The sequence below is a fragment of the Megalops cyprinoides genome, chromosome 12 (genome assembly GCF_013368585.1).
Source record: "Megalops cyprinoides isolate fMegCyp1 chromosome 12, fMegCyp1.pri, whole genome shotgun sequence".
Taxonomy (NCBI): domain Eukaryota; kingdom Metazoa; phylum Chordata; class Actinopteri; order Elopiformes; family Megalopidae; genus Megalops; species Megalops cyprinoides.
In genome coordinates this window covers 9,146,317-9,166,748 of record NC_050594.1, presented here as the reverse complement: position 1 = coordinate 9,166,748, position 20,432 = coordinate 9,146,317, and the positions used below count along the sequence as shown (strand labels likewise).

The 20,432-nt window shown below is 41.9% G+C and overlaps 1 protein-coding gene across 1 annotated transcript; it reads right to left on the bottom strand.

Moving 5' to 3' along the window:
• Positions 1-465: 465 nt before the first annotated feature.
• Positions 466-19,147, bottom strand: LOC118786863 (doublecortin domain-containing protein 2). Its single transcript, XM_036542204.1, has 9 exons — positions 18,855-19,147; positions 18,538-18,586; positions 13,059-13,135; positions 12,073-12,204; positions 11,523-11,672; positions 10,897-10,951; positions 4,229-4,382; positions 1,264-1,364; positions 466-618 (listed from the first exon to the last, which is right to left on the bottom strand). Exons 1-9 carry the CDS (start codon positions 19,145-19,147, stop codon positions 466-468), a joined length of 1,164 nt encoding a protein of 387 aa, XP_036398097.1.
• Positions 19,148-20,432: the final 1,285 nt, after the last annotated feature.

Genomic DNA, 20,432 nt, shown 5'->3' with positions numbered 1-20,432 from the left:
TTACATAGGACATATTGGTCCAATGTAAATGTACAAATTTATTTTTCAATGCCTACATAAGCTTGCTCCATCAGATTTATTAAATATGTAAGACTGCAAGGTGCTAGTGATCTATTTGCTAGGGGATAAATGATCATTGCAAAGTTGCAGCATGTAAAATGTCTCCATCAGACAGCAGTTTCATCAAGAATTCACTTGTTGATCACAGGGAATTGTATGATTTGGGGGAATTTAATACCCATACTGGCTGAAACAACATCAAGTTTGCAATCATCTAGCAATGTTTTCTGCATCATTTGTAACCTATTTCCTATTCCTTTCAACATAAAGTCCCATCTAAGGACACAAATTAGTTGCGGATAACAACATAACACATGGATCTGAGTGCTGTAGTGTGAAATGCACCAATGCTAATTGTATTTCTCCTTCTCAAATAAATTCATTTGATAGGACAAGAGGGCCATGTCACTCCCATCCAGATTTACTGACCTTCTCAGAGCCCACTGAGGTGGGTCTCTGTGAGCCGGACGTCCCAGAGCGTTTCGGGCTCTGTCCCCTGCTCTGTGGAAAAGGGTCACCGTGGTCACACTGCTCCTCCTCCACGACTTTGGCCTCAACCTGGGAAAGCAAGATACCCACACAGGACTCGTCTACAACAATGATGCAATATCCCATTTCACACTGTGTATCTGTTAATCGGGCATATACCAACATAGCATGTTATATACCCATTTATCCTCATCAAAGAGGAGTTTACTACAATATATATATCCCTTTTCCCAGCATGACAGACAGCTTTACAGCACACACAATATTCTGTGTAACTCCTGATCATGTACAATTCTGCAAGTTATTGCAAGCACTATTCTCAAAGTAACACACACAGAGAACACAGTCCATTCTTGCCAACAAGCTTTAGCTGCACATAAAATGCAGAAATCAGAGTTAACGAGGCATGGCATGATTTAAAAATCGGCCAAAGGATTTTTTTCCACAAAAAAGGTCAAAAATGCTTACACTAACTGGAGGAACAACCAACATGAATGTTATCATCATAATATATTATTATTTAACATTTGTGGAACTATTTTGGACCTCACTCCAACACGGCTGAAAGCCAGAGGCTGGCACTGAAAAAGAGGGTGCTTTTGTGTGTGTGTGTGTGTGTGTGTGTGTGTGTGTGTGTGTGTGTGTGTCTGTGTGTGTGTGTTGGGGTGTGTCACCTAGTTGGCCGTTGTTTTCTTTTTCCGGAACAGTCTTTACCTGATCGATGGGCAAGTCCACCTTCATTCCTTGGTCTTCCTGCACCTCGGTGGCTCCTGCAGCCTCCTTCCGCCTGTCTCTGGCTTTGAACACACTGCCCTCTGAGGAAAGCGATTAATCACGGTTACCTCCACCACCAGCAGTCAGTCACTCAGACGTACGCCGGCATTTTTTTTCCCCTCCGTTTTTCCTTCAACTTCAAAGGTAATCAATGACTCCGTCAATCAATTTATTTTCTATGGACTGCGCGGTGAGACTGAAGGTTATTGCGGGTCTAGACTTTTCTGCTGAGTGAAGTCAAACCCCCCAAAAGTTAACCTGAAGAAAGTATGTTTCTGATTCACTCAGTGAGTTATGTGATATGAAAATGATATGACATGACATTACATTAAATCATGTCATTCATAAGTTGTATTCTACAAAGGTATAACATTATTTAGCTGGGCTTTTGAGGGCATTGTGTCTGAGGATTTTGTTCACCATCAATGCAGCTTTATGTTTACATCAAAACATATAAAGTGATTTCAGCAGATATGAATTTACAATCAAAGTGTGAATATTGTGTTTGATGTGGTTATAGCAGCACCTTTATTTGGCTTGGAGTCTGACAAAAGGATTGAACCTGGCCACAGATGAGGTTGTGGAAATTATAAACAGGGGAAAGAAAGGGGGAGAGATGGGGTCGGGGGGTGCCATCAACAGCTGATGCAGACAGAAAGTGGCAAGTTTCATATTCTAGGTCTGGTTAGGTGCATAGAGATTGACTGAAAAATTCTTCTTCTGAATGTTCACTTGGAAATTCAAATTGGCAACATACAAGGAGCAAAGAACATGCATTGTTAAACCCTGGCACATCCTTTTACTAGTGTTTTTGCTACCCAGTGGTAAATGAAGGTATTGTCATTACTTTGGGGGAGCCACCTATTCAGTCAGTCCTCCAATGAGTGGGAGGCAATTTCTAAGGCTCTGCAGCTGCAGAAAATTTGTGAGGCCTACATAAAAATATAATAAATCAAAAATGTGTAAGCACAAGTACCATGTACAAGCAGTAACATAACTATTTTAGGACAAACTTTATAGTGGACTACTCTCCTTTACGAGATGTCCCTTCTTGGTGGTACACTCAAGAGTCAGGCTGCATGGTTAGGAAAAGGCCAAACATTTGCAGTAAGTGGGTAAAGCCCTCAGACAGCAGCCTTGTGGGATATGTGTTACAGCCCCCCCCCTACTTTTGTGAGGCCAAATTTGATTATTTTTATTGCTTTTAGACGCCACAGGCTAAACCACTCCCCAGAGTAGGGCAGTCCTAAACATCAGTGGACATGACTACAGACCTCTAAAGAGCATTCATCCAACTGGTTTCCCAGCCCCAGACGTCTTAAGGACTTCATACCCAATAAAAAAAACCCATCACACACCAAGCATTTCCAGTGTCATCTGTCAGAAACAAAGATGAGCTTGTTTAAAATGCACAGGTTTTTTTTAATGGAATTAATGAGCAACTCGTTTTCTCCAGCATATATTAAAGTTTAATGATGAGACGACCCCCCCTCAAACACACACACACCCCAGCTCCCGCTAATGACAGACTTATGCGCGATGTCAATAGCATGCAGCGACACCCCATGCCTGACCGTCCCTCAGCGGCAGATTAAAGTAGTTAAAAGAGGCCTGTGGACCACATCTTTTTTTAAAACCATCAGTAATGAGTTTACAGGAAAGCTCTAGGGTGCAAGGCCATAGTGTGTCCGAGTGGCAGCTGGAGATTTCGGCACAACACTTTCATAACCACCACCACACACACAATCTACAGCTATATATGTATGCAGGCCAAAATATTAGGAAATTTAACTCCATGGCAACAGTTCTGGGAACAGGGCTGTGTGTGAAGCGATCCCATCTTTTAAAACATCTAGAAATGACTCCCCCCCAATACTCTCAAGGAATTCCTGACCTACATGTTATTTGCTGCTTTTGGATTTGGATATTGACCGTCGCAACACACACCCTTCAAGCAGAAACATTAGCAAGCGTGTTCCTGATGTTGTGCGATCACATAAATCGCAATCAAAGCTGTGCCACTGTCAGAGCAGCAAAAAAAAAAAAATGCAATTTATGCAGAGTTTATCAACTTTAAGATCGCCTGCTACTTCTGATTGCATTATGATGAATAACTTAGGCCAGGCTTGATTCTAAATTTGATCGCTCTGTTTCCCTTGCATGGTTAACAAGGCTCCCTGCTTGGATCCTATACATGCACTTATTGGCAGATTGAATTCATTCAGGGTTCAGAGTCCTTGATCCTGTTTGAAGCCGCATTGAGTTAAATATTCACCTTGTAGGGCTGTGTTCTTTCTGAAGGCAGCAAACGTGTTTCCCCCCATGTAGGTCATTCTCTAGAGGACGGTTTGTGAATTTGAAAGGAACCTATACCGTGAGTCTATCTCCAACAATGCAGACATATGTGCATACATACACACACACACACACACACACACACACACACACACACACACACACACTCATACTCTTAGTCACACTGAAAAACAGACATACCACACATAGACAGAAACATACACCAACACAAACATACACAAACACTGAAACACCTACAAATAGACATGCCACATCTATTCACACATTTAAACTGACTGACATACACAGCCTTCTACAACTACAGCAGACTCATTCTATACCTCATAGCGCCAGCTGTGGTAAAGGTGAGACCCACAGGGAAAAGTGAAAGTCACACTCCCCCTGCAGTCAGGAGGGTGCCTCTGGGTATCCCTCTGTGGTCAGGAAAGTAACTATACCCCACAACCACGCTGTGGTCAGGAGGGTGACCATATACCACCGTCCTCCTGGGTCAGAAGAGTAACCACACCCCACGACCCCTCTGTGGTTAGGAGGGAGACCACACGCCATCTTTGCTCCACCGTCAGGCGGGTGACTCTAAGGTACCTACCCCCTGAGAGGAGGCGTGGGGTTGTGGGGACCTGCTTGGGTGGTCTTCCTCTTTCGGGCCTGGCGTAGAAGCAGGAGTCCATGTGGTTTTTCAGGTTTCCTCTGGCAGGGAGCTCTGACTCATCTCCCAGTGACTGCACTCTGAAATCTGGAAACTGACCAAATACACAACATGGGTGTGAATTTAACAACAGATAGATACAGACACACACACACATATACTATATGGCCAAAAGTATGTAGACACCCCTCCTAATTATTGAGTTCAGGTGTTTCAGCCACACCGACCGTTAGCAGGTGCATAAAATCAAGCACATAGCCATGCAATCTCCAAAGACAAACCTTGGAAGTAGAATGGCTCGTACTGGAGAGCTCAGTGACTTCAAAAATGGCACTGTCATAGGATTCCATCTTTGCCACAGGTCAGTTCATGAAATTTCTGCCCTGCTAGATCTGCCCCGGCCAACTGTAAGTGCTATTATTGTCAAGTGGAATCGTTTAGGACCAACAACAGCTCAGCCACAAAGCGGTAGACCACACAAACTCACAGAGCGGGACAGCCAAGTGCTGAAGCGCGTAGCATGTAAAAACTGCTTATCCTCTGTCACCCACTACAGAGTTCCAAACTGTCTCTGGCTGCAACATCAGTACAAGAACCGTGCGTCGGGAGCTTCATGAAAGGGGTTTCCATGGCCGAGCAGCTGCACACAAGCCCAACATCAATATGCGCAATGCCAAGCGACGGCTGGATATTAATGCCCACAATTTTGGAATGGGATGTCCAATAAGCTCATACAGGTGTGATGGTCAGGTGTCCACACACTTTTGGCCATATAGTGTATAATACACACACACACACAAGCACATACTCCAAGACAGCACACATACAAAATACAGACACACGCTCCCTCAAACACACTCTTACACACATTTTCATACTTTGAGTCTACAGTGAAACTTTGCACCGCAAAGGAAATGCATTTTATCTCAGAAAAGGATTTTTCTGCCCTGTACTCACTTAGTTTTTGCATTTCAAACATACTTAAGCACTACACATTCCTGCACCCACCAGGGTCTGATACTTTAACAACTCAGTTGAGTACATCTGTTCTAAATGCAAATCAAATGAGCAGACACAGCATATGCATGACAGTGGTTCTCATTTACAGTTACAATGTCTGGTGTATTGCAGATATCTCAATGAATAAATCAATGCTGTCATGGTGTCTGAACCAACTGGCTAACACAGCAATGCTTGTGAATTTCAGCTGGTGACACAGAGGTGCAGGCAATTTCTTTAGAAATTAGATCAACAATGTGGCCATGTATGGTAGTATACAGTCCTTTATATAAATTATAACTATTAAGTAAGCTAGCAACTGATTCCATTGTCTGTGTAGGGGAATGCATCACACCATCATCCCAATGGCTTGCTGGATGCCAAAGAGAAACATCCATACAAGCATAAATGCCAAAGTATACAGATTCGACTGAGTTTTACTCAAAGAGAAAGATTCACTCCCTGATGCATATACATTCACAGATATACAGGTCCCGTGGGGTTTTCAAAAATGGAGGAGATTATCTACACTGGCATGTAAGTTTCTAGGTATATACAGTACATATGTGTGTGTGAGTGCTTGTGTGTCCTTGTGTGTCCATGTGTACACCTGTGTTTGTGCACATGCACACACGTATGCATATATCTGTGTGTGTGGTGTGCATGCACATGGCATATGATGTGTGACTGTGCATGTGAGGGTATTTTAGTGTGCATGTGTGTCAGTGAGTGCATGTGTGAGTGTGTGTGCATGCATGTGCACAAGTGCGTGTCTGCCAGTGTGTGTGCGTGCACGCGTCCGCGAGTGTGTTTGTGTCTGTGTGAGTGTGTGTGCGTGCGTGTTTGTTGTTCATGTGTAAAATGCCAACTTGTTTTTCCTCCATTCCTTCCTTCCTTTTCTCTTTTGCATTTTACTTTGACCTCCATTTTTCATGAGCTGATGCGCTCTGCAGCTCCCCTGCGACTCCCGCAGTATTGAATTCATCTGGTTCCAATAGATCCCATGCTCAGTCAATCAATCACTGGAGAGAGCAGCTAACTAATCATTTATTGATGAAATGGGGCAGCCGTGAATTTCTAACTGCATTCGTCTTATTTATCAAGCCAGATCAAACAATGAGAATCCAAACAGGCTTAAAGGGAAGCAGACTTCCAGGGAATAGCTTATTCTTCAGGCAGACGGCAGACGTGTAGGGATGAAAAGGGGTTTGGCAGCGAGATGGGGGAGAGAGAGAGGGAAGGTGGGAGAGTGAGAGAGGAGAGGGGGGAGAAGAGCAGTTGGGAGGAGGAGTTCACAGCTCTACTGAGACGGTGAGGTGCGCATCTGAATTAATTTCTCCACAAAAATGCAATTTTGTTTTTCACAGGTTCTACACATCTACAGGACTCAGAGGTAGCGATGTGAGATGTGTCTCCTGGTGGGGAGGGGGTTTGGTTACTGCGCTCCTGGCGAACTTGAACCTGAAGCCGCCTGTGGGGAGGTTAGCTGACCTCTGCCTTACTCAAGAACATACTGCGGGCAACGCTGAGACTCAGCCCACTAAGACAGCGCCCAGGGAGGGGTACAGTGTTTGTTCGTCTGTTTCAGGGGTTTTTTTGTTGTTGTTCTTCTTTAACCAAAGGTGATGTTTGTTGATGTTCCCTTGGAATTTCAAAAGCCTTTGGTGGGTTTACAGAAATGAAGGACGGGTTCACTAGAGTCCCACAGCCTGGAGAAATATCCACACTCTCTAATGCTTTGATAGCCTCCACATATCACACCTGCTCTCTTTGCTGTGTGAACTGTGTGGCAACAAGAGCTTGCAGGCATTTGTTCCCAACAAACAGCTCTCCCGTGGAGTTTGGAGCATTCAGTGCCTCCTCTCTGAGAGGCAGTACCCTGCAACTGGAAACTGGCAATCCACAGTCTAACAGCAAGAACAGAACAGAACAGACAAACACACAACCACAAAAGTAAAACTAAACGTTGCACGGAAAGCAAGAACATGCTCACAGACAGAGTAATCGTCCCAGGTGACGTGTGCGCAGAGGAAGAGTCAGCAGCGATGTCACTGCTGGAGAAGAGTGCTTCAGGGACTGGACTCGTAACCAGATGGCTGTAGGTTCAAAGCCCAGGGGGACCCACTGCCTATGCAGCACTTAACCTGCCTCGCTTCAGTAAATATCCATCTGCATGAATGAGCGAGGTGTAAAATCTAAAAAAAAAAAGCGATTTGAGTGGTCTTGGATGAGGGCGTCTATCTGAGGCAGATAAATAATGTAATGTAGTGTAACGACAGAGGCAGCGGACTGCCCTCTCCGCCGATGTCGGGTCAGGTGGCGGGGCCCTCCGAGCGTGCCTCACGTCTGAGCCGCGAGCGCGACGTGCGAGGGTGATTTTGGTCACCGCCGCGGTCCCTCCGTCACCAGGCCGAGCCGCAGAACACCTGCGAGCGCTGGTCACGTAAACGGCACGCGCCTCGATGACCTCATCGTGCCAAGATGACCTCATTCCCAGTTAAGTGGCTGCAGAGTCTCTCGGTGAGTCATGCCGGGTGCGGATGCGGTCTCAGAGAGCTGAGGCTGGCTCCCACATAATCAGCACATTACAGTCCATCTGCCTGCTCATTCAGGGCCACTTCTGCCCTATTTAAACACACCTCACAGGCCATTCGAAATGGCAGTTCACCTTTTTATCCATTTGTTGCTGGTACGCCTATCCCCAGATCCATTCAAGCTAGGTTCCCAGGTCTGCAAAACGTCAGTCATCACAATCTGACTTGGAACTAATGACAGTAGCAGATATCCAATGTGCCTTTCCTTCCAATGCAACAGAAACCTCAACCTTCTTTTGCTGCGATGTGCAAAATCAAAAGTCCTGATTCGTCAATTCCACAATGTCATAATAATCATAACTATTTCCACTCAGCTTGCTTTTAGCCACAGCATGTGTGATATGGGAAAGGAAGTTGAGAGTTTGGTTCTGGCCCAGGCTGAAGTGTTCAGTGTAGACACATTAAAACCCCCAGGCCATGCTGATGCCTAATGGAAATCGGGCCAGTGTAAACAGAATATTAAATATCTCACAGCTTGACATAGCAACCATTTACACAGCCAAAAATCTACCAAAGCAGCTCAACCTTAAGCTACTGTGAACAGCAGTGTTTCCATGGGATCTAAACCAATAACCTTGTGCATACAAGCCGAGTTGCGCAATCACTACCCCACTACCTTGAACCTCTCAGCAGCACTCTCTGATTTGAGGATAACTGAAATTCATGATTCTGCAGCTCATCAACAGCTCAGTTTTACAAATGCACTCAACTGCAGATGTCAAAGAAACACAGTACTCAACTGTAAAAGGGAACAAAGGGCTGGTCTCTGAATAATTATTGTGCTTTACCACAGAATCATCTTATAGCCTGTAAGATCCAATTTATCGCATGTTTGTCTAAATGAGGCCTGAAAGTGAATTTTAGTTTTCTAGAGAAAAAAATCCCACATGCTGTCTGAAAACAGACCCAGGGGAACGGGTTTTACTGAGCACAGCAAGTCAAAAAAAAAGCTTTCCCTGGGTTTTGCGCTGTCAAATTTCTGCCCTGAGTTCCCTTTAAGAGTAGAAGGGGAGATGCAACATGAGAGAAGCTGTGTACAGTTTGTGACAGCTGAAACCTTTCATGGCCAGTACACATTTCAAGAAGAAATGTAATAAGAAAAAAAGATGTTAAAGTGGAAGGAGATAAAGACTGAATAGTCGTAGTCTGGGGCTCCACACACTGTCCCAGCACTGTACGGGCATTGGCCGTTTACAGGCACTGGATAGCATGTAATAGCTAACTCTCTGCCTCCCCCTTCTGGTTAAAACTGGGAATACAACATTTCATAAGTCCACAACAAAGAGATGATAAAAATATACATAATTTTAAAAAATAAAGACAGACAGAGATTGAATAATCTGTCATGTGTACAATGGCAAATTATAAAGATGATCACCTACAGACCTTTAACTAAAAAAAAGTGGTTAAATGTTCCTGATAAGATTTATGTATATTATGATAAACTGAGAGCAAATACAATGACATGATCTAGTTCTCAAATGGCTCCATAACAGGTATACATAGCCATGAATATTTGATGTAATAAACCCATTTATACAATATACACCAGTCCATGATAACATTCAGTGCCCATTACTGTCTGAATCCATCCATAAGTTACCCTGCTTTTAGTGATTAAAGATTCTTACATTTAAATAGTGTTTATCAAGCACAATCAATTAATCTGAAAGTGACACCTGGAAGAAAACAAGCCGTTTTTTTCCATCAGATAAATTGGTAAAGGTGAAACTGTCATTTTTCATGGTTATAATAAACAGGCATGCAATATTTCACGTTGATCTTATCTCAGCACAAACAGCTGAGTGAGCATGTTTTCCACTGAGCTCGTTTGCACGTGTGTCAGTGTTTGTTTATGTGTGTGTGTTTGTGTCTGTTTAACCATGTGTGTCTGCATGTGCATGCATGTCTGTTTGTGTGTGTACATATGAATGTGTGTGTCTCTCTGAGAAAGTGTGTGTGTGTGTGTGTGTGTATGTGTGTAATGGTCTCTTCCCCACCACCCTTGAGTGGCCATGGTACATTTGTCCTGTGTGAGCACTGTGTATTTAACGACAGCATAAAATTGTCACAGTCTGAGACAGAAAGACTTTGTGAGAGAGCTTTCCTCTAGTGACTCTGTGCTCTTTGCGAGTCTCGTCAGATCTGATCAAGAGGTGCGGTCACACCGCACTGGGACACCTCATCCATGTGGAAGACAAGTTACCGCGACGCCCCTGTCAGACAGTGATGGATGACAATGACATCGGATACGGAATCACAGACCGCAAGTGTTCACGCAGATGCAAACACCGACCCCAATACAGCTTGCAAATCTTTGAACAGTCTGCCATTCTGGCTATCTAAACTGCCCATTCAGACCATCTAACTGTGATACTGTTCACTAACTCTGACACATTGCTGGTGAAGATACGTGATGGGTGCCACTGTTGATGGGAAGGAATCAGTCAAGAGTACAATGACCATTCGCCGACATTCATGCTGAACAATACCGCTTTTAGCTAGTTTGACCCCTGTTCGACAATGATTCAGATGTACTGATATCCAGAGCTTAGACTAAAAGATCCATTCAAAACAAAGTCATTTCAAAGACAGACTGCAACTGCAATGAACTGATCTTAACAGGATGCTTAACTACAGGCATTGTGCAGAATCAGGATGGGAATAGCTAACACACACACACACACACACACACACACACACTCATTCACATATATGCACGTACACATACGCACACATACACACACACACACACACACAGTTTTTTCCTCACACACAAACATCTATGCAGAGATGTCCTCTTTTTTTGCACGTTTCCTGTAACCTAACACTACTAGATTTTATTTCCTAATATAACTGGGAACTAATATAACTGCCCAAGGGGCTTTCTGGTATTTAACATAACTAAACACAAACTATGACACACACATTGATATTTACCGAATTAGCAGTTTTCACAGCAATACTTTCACTGCAATAATTAAACCATGAAACATTTTAAAGCCGCACACTCACCATGTCTTTTGTGTGCTTGTTTTTTCTTAATGGTGGCAGAAAATCATTGTGGGTCCTAATTAGAAAAATAATATATAAGTACTTCAAATTAATAAAATGAGTAATTGGAGTAAAAACTCACCAACTCACACCAATTAGCAGAAAAAGAAAAGACAACCATTTCCACACAGTTATCTGCTGTCGATAAAATATTGCTGGCAATCAGAGATATCAAGGACATCTTACTTTGCCCAGCTACATTATCAGTGCCACTGCATATTTACAGTATCGATTCAAACCTGCAACTTTCTGGTTAGACGCAAAATTCTCTAACCACTAAAGCTGCAGGAGTCTTGTTAACTGAGGACCTATCATGCACCATCAATCGCTGACTTGACTGAACCAATCAAAAGATTATGCTGCCCAGCATAAAGCGCAGTGATCGGTTTTTAATGTGTGGGTGACAGATAACATTTCATTTATTCGGTCACTCTCCCATTTTTCGGTTCAGAAAGGTCCTCACCCATAACTACAGCAATACAGACATTACAGCCAAATGCTTTCCACTTATTTCCAAATGTCATATTATTAATTATTTAAACTATAAAAAAAATACTTTTAAAAAGCATTTTGCAGGTGGTACCCACCCCTGGCTGTTGTCCCGGACAGCCCCTCTTCCTGGGATCCAGTGGTCATACGGAAGAAACCGGAACCTCTCGGTTCCCACGGCAACATAATACTGGCAGTTCTCCAGCTCAGCCACACCCAGTAAGGGGGTCCCGTCTAATGTGCAGAGCCTAGGAGGACAGCCAAACCAAAATCAGCGGATATCTCATGCTGTGACCCTGAGACAACATTTGAGAGAGAGAAAAAAACATCTCTCTCCTTTCTGCAGGACTGTTACTGAAGTAGTGTGCAAGTGCATCACAGTATAACATCAAACATGTAACACTTTTCGAATCATAGCAGGGATTATGACACAGTTTTCGTTTTTTTTCTTTCATATGAGCTAGAACCAGCAATGTTAGATCACCTTGCTGCCATAACGTAGCTTGCTGGTTGTGTGCTCGCTAGCTATCACATTTGCTAGCTAAAAAGCTAACATTGCTGTCTAAAATGCAAGTTAATGCTGACAAGCTGGCAACCAGCAAAGAGTAGTTGATCTGCTCTCGGAATCAGACAGCCATAGTGTCAAACCTGTGCACAGCTCCAGTACGGAGGTGAACCTTCTCAGTGATCATGGCCAGAACTCTCTCCCAGTTCCTCAGGGTATACTTTGGTATCAGTATCCGTGCTGGGGGAACCAGGACGTCGCCGTTCGTAAAGACACTGAAAGTCACAATGACACGTCCCTCTTAGTACTGCAACCTCGTTACAGGGGAGTAAGCCTTCCAACTTTAGATGAAAAAGCACAAGCTGTCAATCACTGACTCCTCCATTATTTGTTCATATAAGTGACTGATAACATGTGATAGCACCACCCACTCTGGGATTCACCCCACCATCATTATTTTCCAAAGATGTTGGCAATAACATGATCATAGTTTTAAGTTTTGAGCTCTTAATTATTAAATTGGGTCCATTTTAATACTAAATTAATGTAGGTGACGGATTCAGTGAAAAGCAGAGGCACCTGTAGCATATAGTCATGCAGTTTAATTAGAAACATCTCTGGAACTAGACTAGATGTTCTATGAAAAACACCCACAGTGGTTCTAATGACAAAACAAACCCCAGGGATAGTTTGTTTGTTTGTACATATCAAGTGTGTATAATTTAACCTTGTAAGACACATTTCTAATTTGGTGTGCGTTTGCTTGGTACAGGCAAATAAGCGCTGTCCTTAGACTTCATTTTAAATGCTTACTCACCTTTACCAGAATACTTAAAAGTGAACAAAGTCAAGTTGTAAACAGGCATAAACTTTAAATGATCACTGTTGAAGTGAACTCTTGAAACAGTACAAGACATACTTATTTTCAAAATGCATTGAACTGTCTGTATGTGCATTTACCTTTCACCAAATCATTTCAATTCAATCAATTTAAAGTGAATCTCAGTTTAACAGAATATCCCACATCATCCATCTGATGGGAATCCCTGTACTTTTTTTTATTAGCCTGTACATGGAACATTTGCTGATGTACAATAACTGCAGGGCAAATCCAAAAATCTATACTCACTTGATAGTGCATGACTCATGAATAATTTTTCTCCAGCGTGCAGAAACAATTATTCTGCTGTGAACTACAGGCCGTATCTGAAATACAAGAGAACAAGGTGATTACAGACAACCCAACAGAACCTAATGGTAAAGCTGTGCCTGCTCCCCCTCTACACCTTTGGTTGACAAAGATGTTAAAAGCTTGGTTATATGGAGGAAAATATAGGGATTATAAGAGAAACGGACTGCTGCGCTCTCTCAGATTGTTGGTGGGGCTTATGATGATGAGTGGCGTCTCTATGACACAATTTTGCATTCCAAATTAGGGGGGGGGGGGGGGGGGGGGGGGGGGGGTTGGGGGTGACAGCAACTGTCAAAATTTAAACCACAGAAGCATATAGGATGTACCAACCTTTACACAGGTAATTTATAACTGCTTGGTACATCCAACCTGGATTTCATTTTCTTATAGAACCACGTCAAAAAGCGAACCCCTTACTTAATGTGAGATATATTAAAGGTCAACTAGACAGCTGTTATGGCTAAAATGTTGGACAAAAACAAATTCACATTACATTTATCATTAAGTACATTTGCCAAGACTGCAGTGGATGACAAAGAGGGGATAGTACTGTGCAAAATTAAACAGATAATCCGTAAGTGGGATACCTTACGCTTTAAGAATGAACGCTGCAATTCCACTCGATAACTGCTGATGGCGCTGTTGGCCAAGACATCAGGAGAGTGTTTTTTTTTTTATTTTATTTAAATGTAGTCACTTAACAAAGGCTTTTATCCAGAGCGGCTTGCAGAGTAAGAAAGAAAAAGTGCATCTAATACACTATTCATCAATTATTCACTTATCTTTACATCATATGGATGGACTAATACAAAGGGCTTAATTGAACAGAGTGATCCATCCAGGCACTTTAAGATCGGTGAATCTGCACTGATTCCAAAAGAACCATGGCTACAGTGTAAAAATAAAAATGTTCACTTTGGCCCAGCTGGCTGTTCTATATTAATCACACAAAACTAGGCAAAGTCCTTTGTTTTGACAGACAAAGGCAAATGCTCACCGTTACTGGTGTGAATTAAATTTTAAAAGGAGAAAGCATTTATGTGTATGCTGCTGGTCACTTGTGACTCCTCCAGCATGCTTCGAAACACGAAAAAGCAGACTGTGGCTATTTCATAACCTTTGCTTCTACGCATTAATATTTAGACCATAATATTTAAATCATACATTTCCTATCATCTGAATGTGGGGGAAGTTATATTTCTGCCAAAGTATGTGAACCCATGAATGTACCGTATTTTAATAATTCATAATATAATCCATGATTATATGTATAGATACAATACTGTGCATGAATAATAAAGAAATACATTTACAATACACTAAAATATTGATAGATTATGTACAACCGAGTGAAGAAGGTGAGAGGGAGGTCAGTGAAGACATAATTGAGCTATCCTGCGATCTTTTATAAAGGTTCTAAATGTAAACTTTGCACTGGAATCCACACAAATGCAATCTGAGCAGGTCTCACACAGGGGTATGAAGTGAAAGCATGCTGCAATAGGTGTTCCACATGATTAGACACACTGAAAAGCAAACAATCCACTCGAAGCAAACAGATGACTGTTTCGACGTTCAGATATGGGACATAAAACAGAGATATCGCTCACATCGCGCAGTAGCTGAAGAAAAAAATGCCTTTTCTGCGAGCTGTGGGTGTACATGAAAGCAACACGCAGGAATGGCAAGGATCACTCAGGCAAAACACATCCCGAAAGCAGCAACAGGGCCAGGGATTACATCAATCAACCCAGAGGTCAAGTCAATTTTTCACTAATGCCATTTATGAATAAACTTGTACTGGGTGCCTCTTGCAGCTGTAAAACTTTCAGTAGCACACGGCAGTATAGATCTTCTATGACCTGTCTGTTTAGAACCTTTACGGACCGCAAGCTCACTCCAATATCAAGGTTTCTATGAGCGGTCAACAGTTTTCAGGTTCTTGCATGTAGGCCAGTAACTCTGCAATCTTTGCACAAGGCCAACACAGACCAACATGAACAGACCAAATTCAGCCAATACCACCCATTCCAGAAGCTGCCCATATCAATAAGCAGATTCAAAGACTTATTAGGAGCTGAGGCAGCCAAGATACCCTAAGTTAATAGGCACTTGAGAAAAGCCTATGGGAAATATTTTTCTTTCATTGTTAAATGCCACGACATCAGTAACATTATGTAAGCGAACTGCTATTTGCCCGAGAGGTGTTCAAGTCCTGTACAACCATTCAATGATAAGGGCTGTTAACTGACAAAAGAAAAGCAGTAGATTACAGTATAATCACCATTTAGTGTGGACATCTTTATGCATTTCTGAAATTATCTGTCAATGGTGTTTGTTTAATGGACTCTGTTTCACTGTTGCGAAATTGGTGTTTAGCTGGATGTAGTTTTGAAGCACACACAAATGAGCCACAGGCTCTTAACTCAGTCTGCCCACCTCTCACAGGTGCCACTTTGGCAAGGTCATGTCACCCAATCAACAGTCACCAGTTAAGATGCAGAAACTAATATCAAGCATGCATTTCCACAATCATGCACTGAAAAGAGTATTTATGCACTGCAATCCCTTTATGACACTACACCAATCCTTTATGGATTGCACATACCTACTCCGTTTCTGAACAATTACACCTCCAGGGTCAATTGTTCAAACTTATAACAACTGCACAATATGGCATGTTTGTTCTTGTATTAGGTTTGTTTTATATTGTTTTTGACAAAAAAAAAAAACAAAATGCTGCTTGCCTGAGTTTGAGAAGTCGAGTGTGTGTGCCATGGGGAGGGTATCTGCAGAGACAGGGAAATGGAAACATAGGCAAACCTAAGACTTTAACATTTTGCCATAGTGGTCCTAAGAAACATTAATGGTTCAGGATTTTCTTCCCAAAACAGGCAAAGTGTGAGTTCTGCCCTATATTGTCAAGTGTATCGTTAAGATATTATATGCATTTATACATGGAGAGTATAGATGAAGTACCAAGTCAGTTTGATTCATGGCTGCTAATCATGTTGTATAATCATATATAATCGATTTCAATTCTGTAGCCAAGGAAAAGGAATTGACACAAAAATAACCACACTGATGCAGAAATGCTGTGGTTGAGACTTTATAGCTGAAATAAAAATGTAAATCTCATAAATCCTTTTCTTGTGTATGACATTACTGGAAACACCTTTCATCATCTTGTTTCTTGTGCATGTACATTTTATATAATAGAACTTGAAGAACATTTTGACAATGTTGAGACATTGGTGGTTTCTGTCCAAAATGAAAATGAGGTGCTAAAGGTGAAAGGGATTTGTTGAAATTGTCAGTTGGTTCAGTTATCAAATATCTAGTAATTATCCAATAATCACCTAATATTGTGAAAAATGCATCTTCGATTCAGAATTACAGAATTTGAAAAACAATTAGAACTGACATTTGCATGCATCGTTTGCTGAAATATTCATCCATTCTCATTGCAACCATTTATATGTACATTGTTTCACACTTCCACAGAAATCTTCCAGAAAGCTGGGCAAAATGATGAACACAATGGCAAAAAGTAGTGAAATTCACAATGCCAGAATGGACACAACCAGAAGCAGCAATGTACCCCTGATGAAAGAACCTACAACAGAAGCTTGAAGCATGCCAAACGAAATATGGCTGCACAGGGGTGATCACCAAGCAAAGCCTAACCTGTGAAAGATGGGCTCGGTGCACAAATAACATTGTATTCAGTGATGTCAGTTTAGGTTTAAATTATAGCTTCAATCACATATACAGTATAAAATGGGCACCAAAATGCATATAAACAGAGAAAAAAGGCTTAAGTGTTAAGAGCCTGAACTCGAGATAAGATACAAATATGTCTTCTGTAATCCTTTCATATAGTTTTTTTTTTGTTTTAATTGTTCAAACTGTTGGTGGAGGAGAAAGATGTATGTTATATAACAACTGGCCATGAGTGAGGTAGAAAAGTACAGCAACAAGGTGCTTAAAAAATAACTTGTGCTTCATACAACTGAAAATCCCTTGTACCTTGTATTGCAGGACGTCATGCCTGTGTCAGCAGGACCATGTGCCTCACCAGGTACAATGATGAGAGCTGTTAATCTGAGAATGTATTTGTACGTGTGTTAATTAGCAAAAAAAAAAAAAATAAATAAACTAGTTTTATTTTCTTATCAGGTTGTAAAGGACAACCTCTGAATATTGATTAAAATAAACAATATTTCACTGTAATTACTACTTTTGCCCTGAAAGAAATCTCTTTGCAGTTAAAAAGTGTTTGCCATTTATGGTGCTTGGGGGGAAACGATTATGTAAACATTCAGTCTTCAATTGAATACATGAATATTAAATTAATCAAACATCCCCGATTTTATAGATAGCCACACAGACACATAGTTTTGGTTATTTGAATGGTTGTTGTGAATCACTACCAATAATGAAATGACTTTTACTTAAAGACATTAATGGGTGTAATCGACAGCAACTTTTGCAGAAGTTGTGAACTTGTGTTGTTTTGTTCCACTTGAGGCAGGAGAACTGCAGAGCCCCTACCTGTCCTTCCAGGCTCACCTGGAGAAGATGGAATTCAGTGGAGTCTAGGTACTCCACCTTCACTCAGTGATCTATTTATTTACCAAGCAGCTTCTTTACTATTACAATTATCTTGTAAACTTTATATATAAACTGTACTGGGCACATATCTGTCTATCATGTCTGATATGTATTTAGCAGGACCTGTTTACGGAATGAACACGTCTAATTCTAAAATGTAGTAGTTTTAAACCAGTGCTGTTGCAGTGGGGTTGTATGTGCAGTTTCAGCGATGGTGATAGTTATTTTTCTTCTCTGCATCTCAGTAGAAACTTATTTCAATCATTTAGAGTGTAGAGATGCAACTGTGGTGGTTATCCGCTGTAGAACAGCCCAGAGAACTGACCCCAGAGACAGGAGCGTGTTCTACTCTGTACCCCCACTGCTATAAAATGTGTGTAATTTAATAATCGCGTCCATGCCACAGCATACAGCTGGAAATGTTCATAGGCATTTTGTGTACAGAATGCATACCAGCGCATATAGGTCGCGTCCCCAATGTTTGTGGACTGTGTAATGGGTCTATTAATTAAGAATTCAGTGCTGGTGAGCAGTGGGAAGCGGCATTCAACAGTTAATTAGCTGAAAACTGACACCTGTCGCTCCTCGTAAACAACTTCAGACTTTTAACACACTTGGCTGCTGGGGGATTTTACTACTTTTGAGGGAGTTCACGGCCAATTTGATGGGAAAACACACTGGCGCTGTTTCAGGTTAGCATCCGCTTCGCGTCGTTGATGGTAGGTAATGTCACCTGAGCGCCAGGCAGGTAACTTCAGCTAATCTTTCCGCGTGCAACAGGTAGGCGCCTTTCAGTTCTTACCGGCTCGCTCTTCTTTCGCTGTGGTTTCTTCGTTGCAATATGGGAATAACTAAAAATAGAAACAATAGATTAATACATTCCCGAGCTGACCAGATGAGAGCTACACATGTGTGGGTAGGCTTTGCATAACACACGCATTGTGAAAGAAGAGACCCAGTTTTTAAATAGAAAAAATACCGCATGCATATAGAGTTGCAGGATAAACACATGACATTGGACTCGATGAACTGGCAGCAGCAATACCAGTTACAAGTGTTTAGCCTGTTAATTTGATCCATTGATCAATTTGTCAAAGCGCTAAAGTTCTTTGTACCTACTCGATTTTTTTGAAACGTTCAACTCCAGCTGCAACGTATTTTTCTCCGTGTTGCAGGTTCTCCAAATCTAGAATTCTGTGTCCTTCTCGAGGGGTGTAAACGTTCCTCACAGCCCCAAAAGGGGCTTCGAGCCCATGCGTGACGGAACTAAGGAAGCTGTCGAAGGTTAACATATGACGCTGGTTGACCACGATCTTCCGTCCAGGAAAGAAAGCATCCCCATTCCGGTACACCACGATGGTTTTCGTCGGTGGAGGTTGAGGAAGGGACGTTTTACCCGATGTCCCGGGCATGTTTTGCGTCCACAGCAATGCAATACTGACTACAACTGGTTAACTCCTTCCAAGCGCCGAGGTCAAGTGGCAAAAGTTATTAAATTAGGCCATGGTAACGTGAAACCCGGAGGTATCTGATTAAGACAAGGCGTTCGGTCGGGCGTGGCGCGTCCGATCAGGTGTCCGCAGGGTACGTTGGTGTCCACTGCATTTGTAAGGGCGCTTGCTCGGTTGGTGATTTGCGTGTAAAGTACCACCACTCTTGCTCGCTCAGTGTTTGATTTGTCTCCAGGGTAACCGGCAAGAGGAGGAATGAGACCTTGAAAATAATTACAGTGACAAAACACCGATTACTTCAAATTTAAATGAGAAAGCGTGGGAGAGAGGGAGGAAGAGCGAGCGAGTGAGAGGGTTCCTGTGGGGGAAAAAATTAACAGAAAAACAACATTTGGGCAAAAGCCATTAGGACACCAGAGCATCCGCACCTGTGGTGATAATATTTCAGTCCAGGCCCTACTTGCTAGAACCTATTTTAGGAAATTTAAATTGAATTCACCTCTAACATAAACTTTATGTGGCTTTTTTACTCCTCACTTGACACACAAAAAGATCAAATTTGAACGATTACTTTTAATATAGAGCTATTTGGCTTTGTGAGTCGCTAACACAGAAAAAAAATCTCGTCAGAGGGTCATAATGACATTAAAACCATCTCTAAAAATATGAATAAATATGTATTTTCTCCTGTATGTGCCTAAAATTATCACATTCGCCAGGTGGAAATGAACAGGGACCTGTTTTACTGAACACTCATAAGTAATCTTTTATAAAAGAGGCAATGAGAGATGTGAAAGACTCTTAGAGTACCAATGTGATTTATACTGGGGGTGGGAGATAGTTCTGCACCAGGAGATGAGGAGAGGCAGAACACACCGGTGCTGTGTTAACTCACTTTACTATGTCCTTCATTTGACTTGAGTTTGTTTCATTAAAAGAGGCAAACATTTGGACCAGGAGAGCGAAGAGGAGACAGTGGGCTTGTGAGCGGAAAAAATCCTGTTTAACGGAACATAACACAACAGTTATCAAAAGAGAATTGCTAAATTTAAAATCACAACACAGACTTAGTGGCAGGTACATTTTTCTTTATTATTCAGAGACAAAGGAAGGCAAGCTGGACCTAATTTATGAAACCAGTCCTGCTGTTCCAGGGTGTTTGTTTTAATCGTCTCACACAGACCCAGTAAGCCTGCCTTACATATAATGTCAAATATCTATCATGAATGTTACAAAATTCACATTT

What these genes read in the sequence shown, in the direction of transcription:
- LOC118786863 (XM_036542204.1), bottom strand. Translation starts at nt 19,147, where the DNA reads ATGCCCGGGACATCGGGTAAAACGTCCCTTCCTCAACCTCCACCGACG. An exon ending in AGCGAAAGAAGAGCGAGCCG is followed by an intron (nt 13,136 to 18,537) that starts GTAAGAACTGAA and finishes CTTGTATTTCAG; the next exon opens with ATACGGCCTGTAGTTCACAG. An exon ending in CATGAGTCATGCACTATCAA is followed by an intron (nt 12,205 to 13,058) that starts GTGAGTATAGAT and finishes TGTGACTTTCAG; the next exon opens with TGTCTTTACGAACGGCGACG.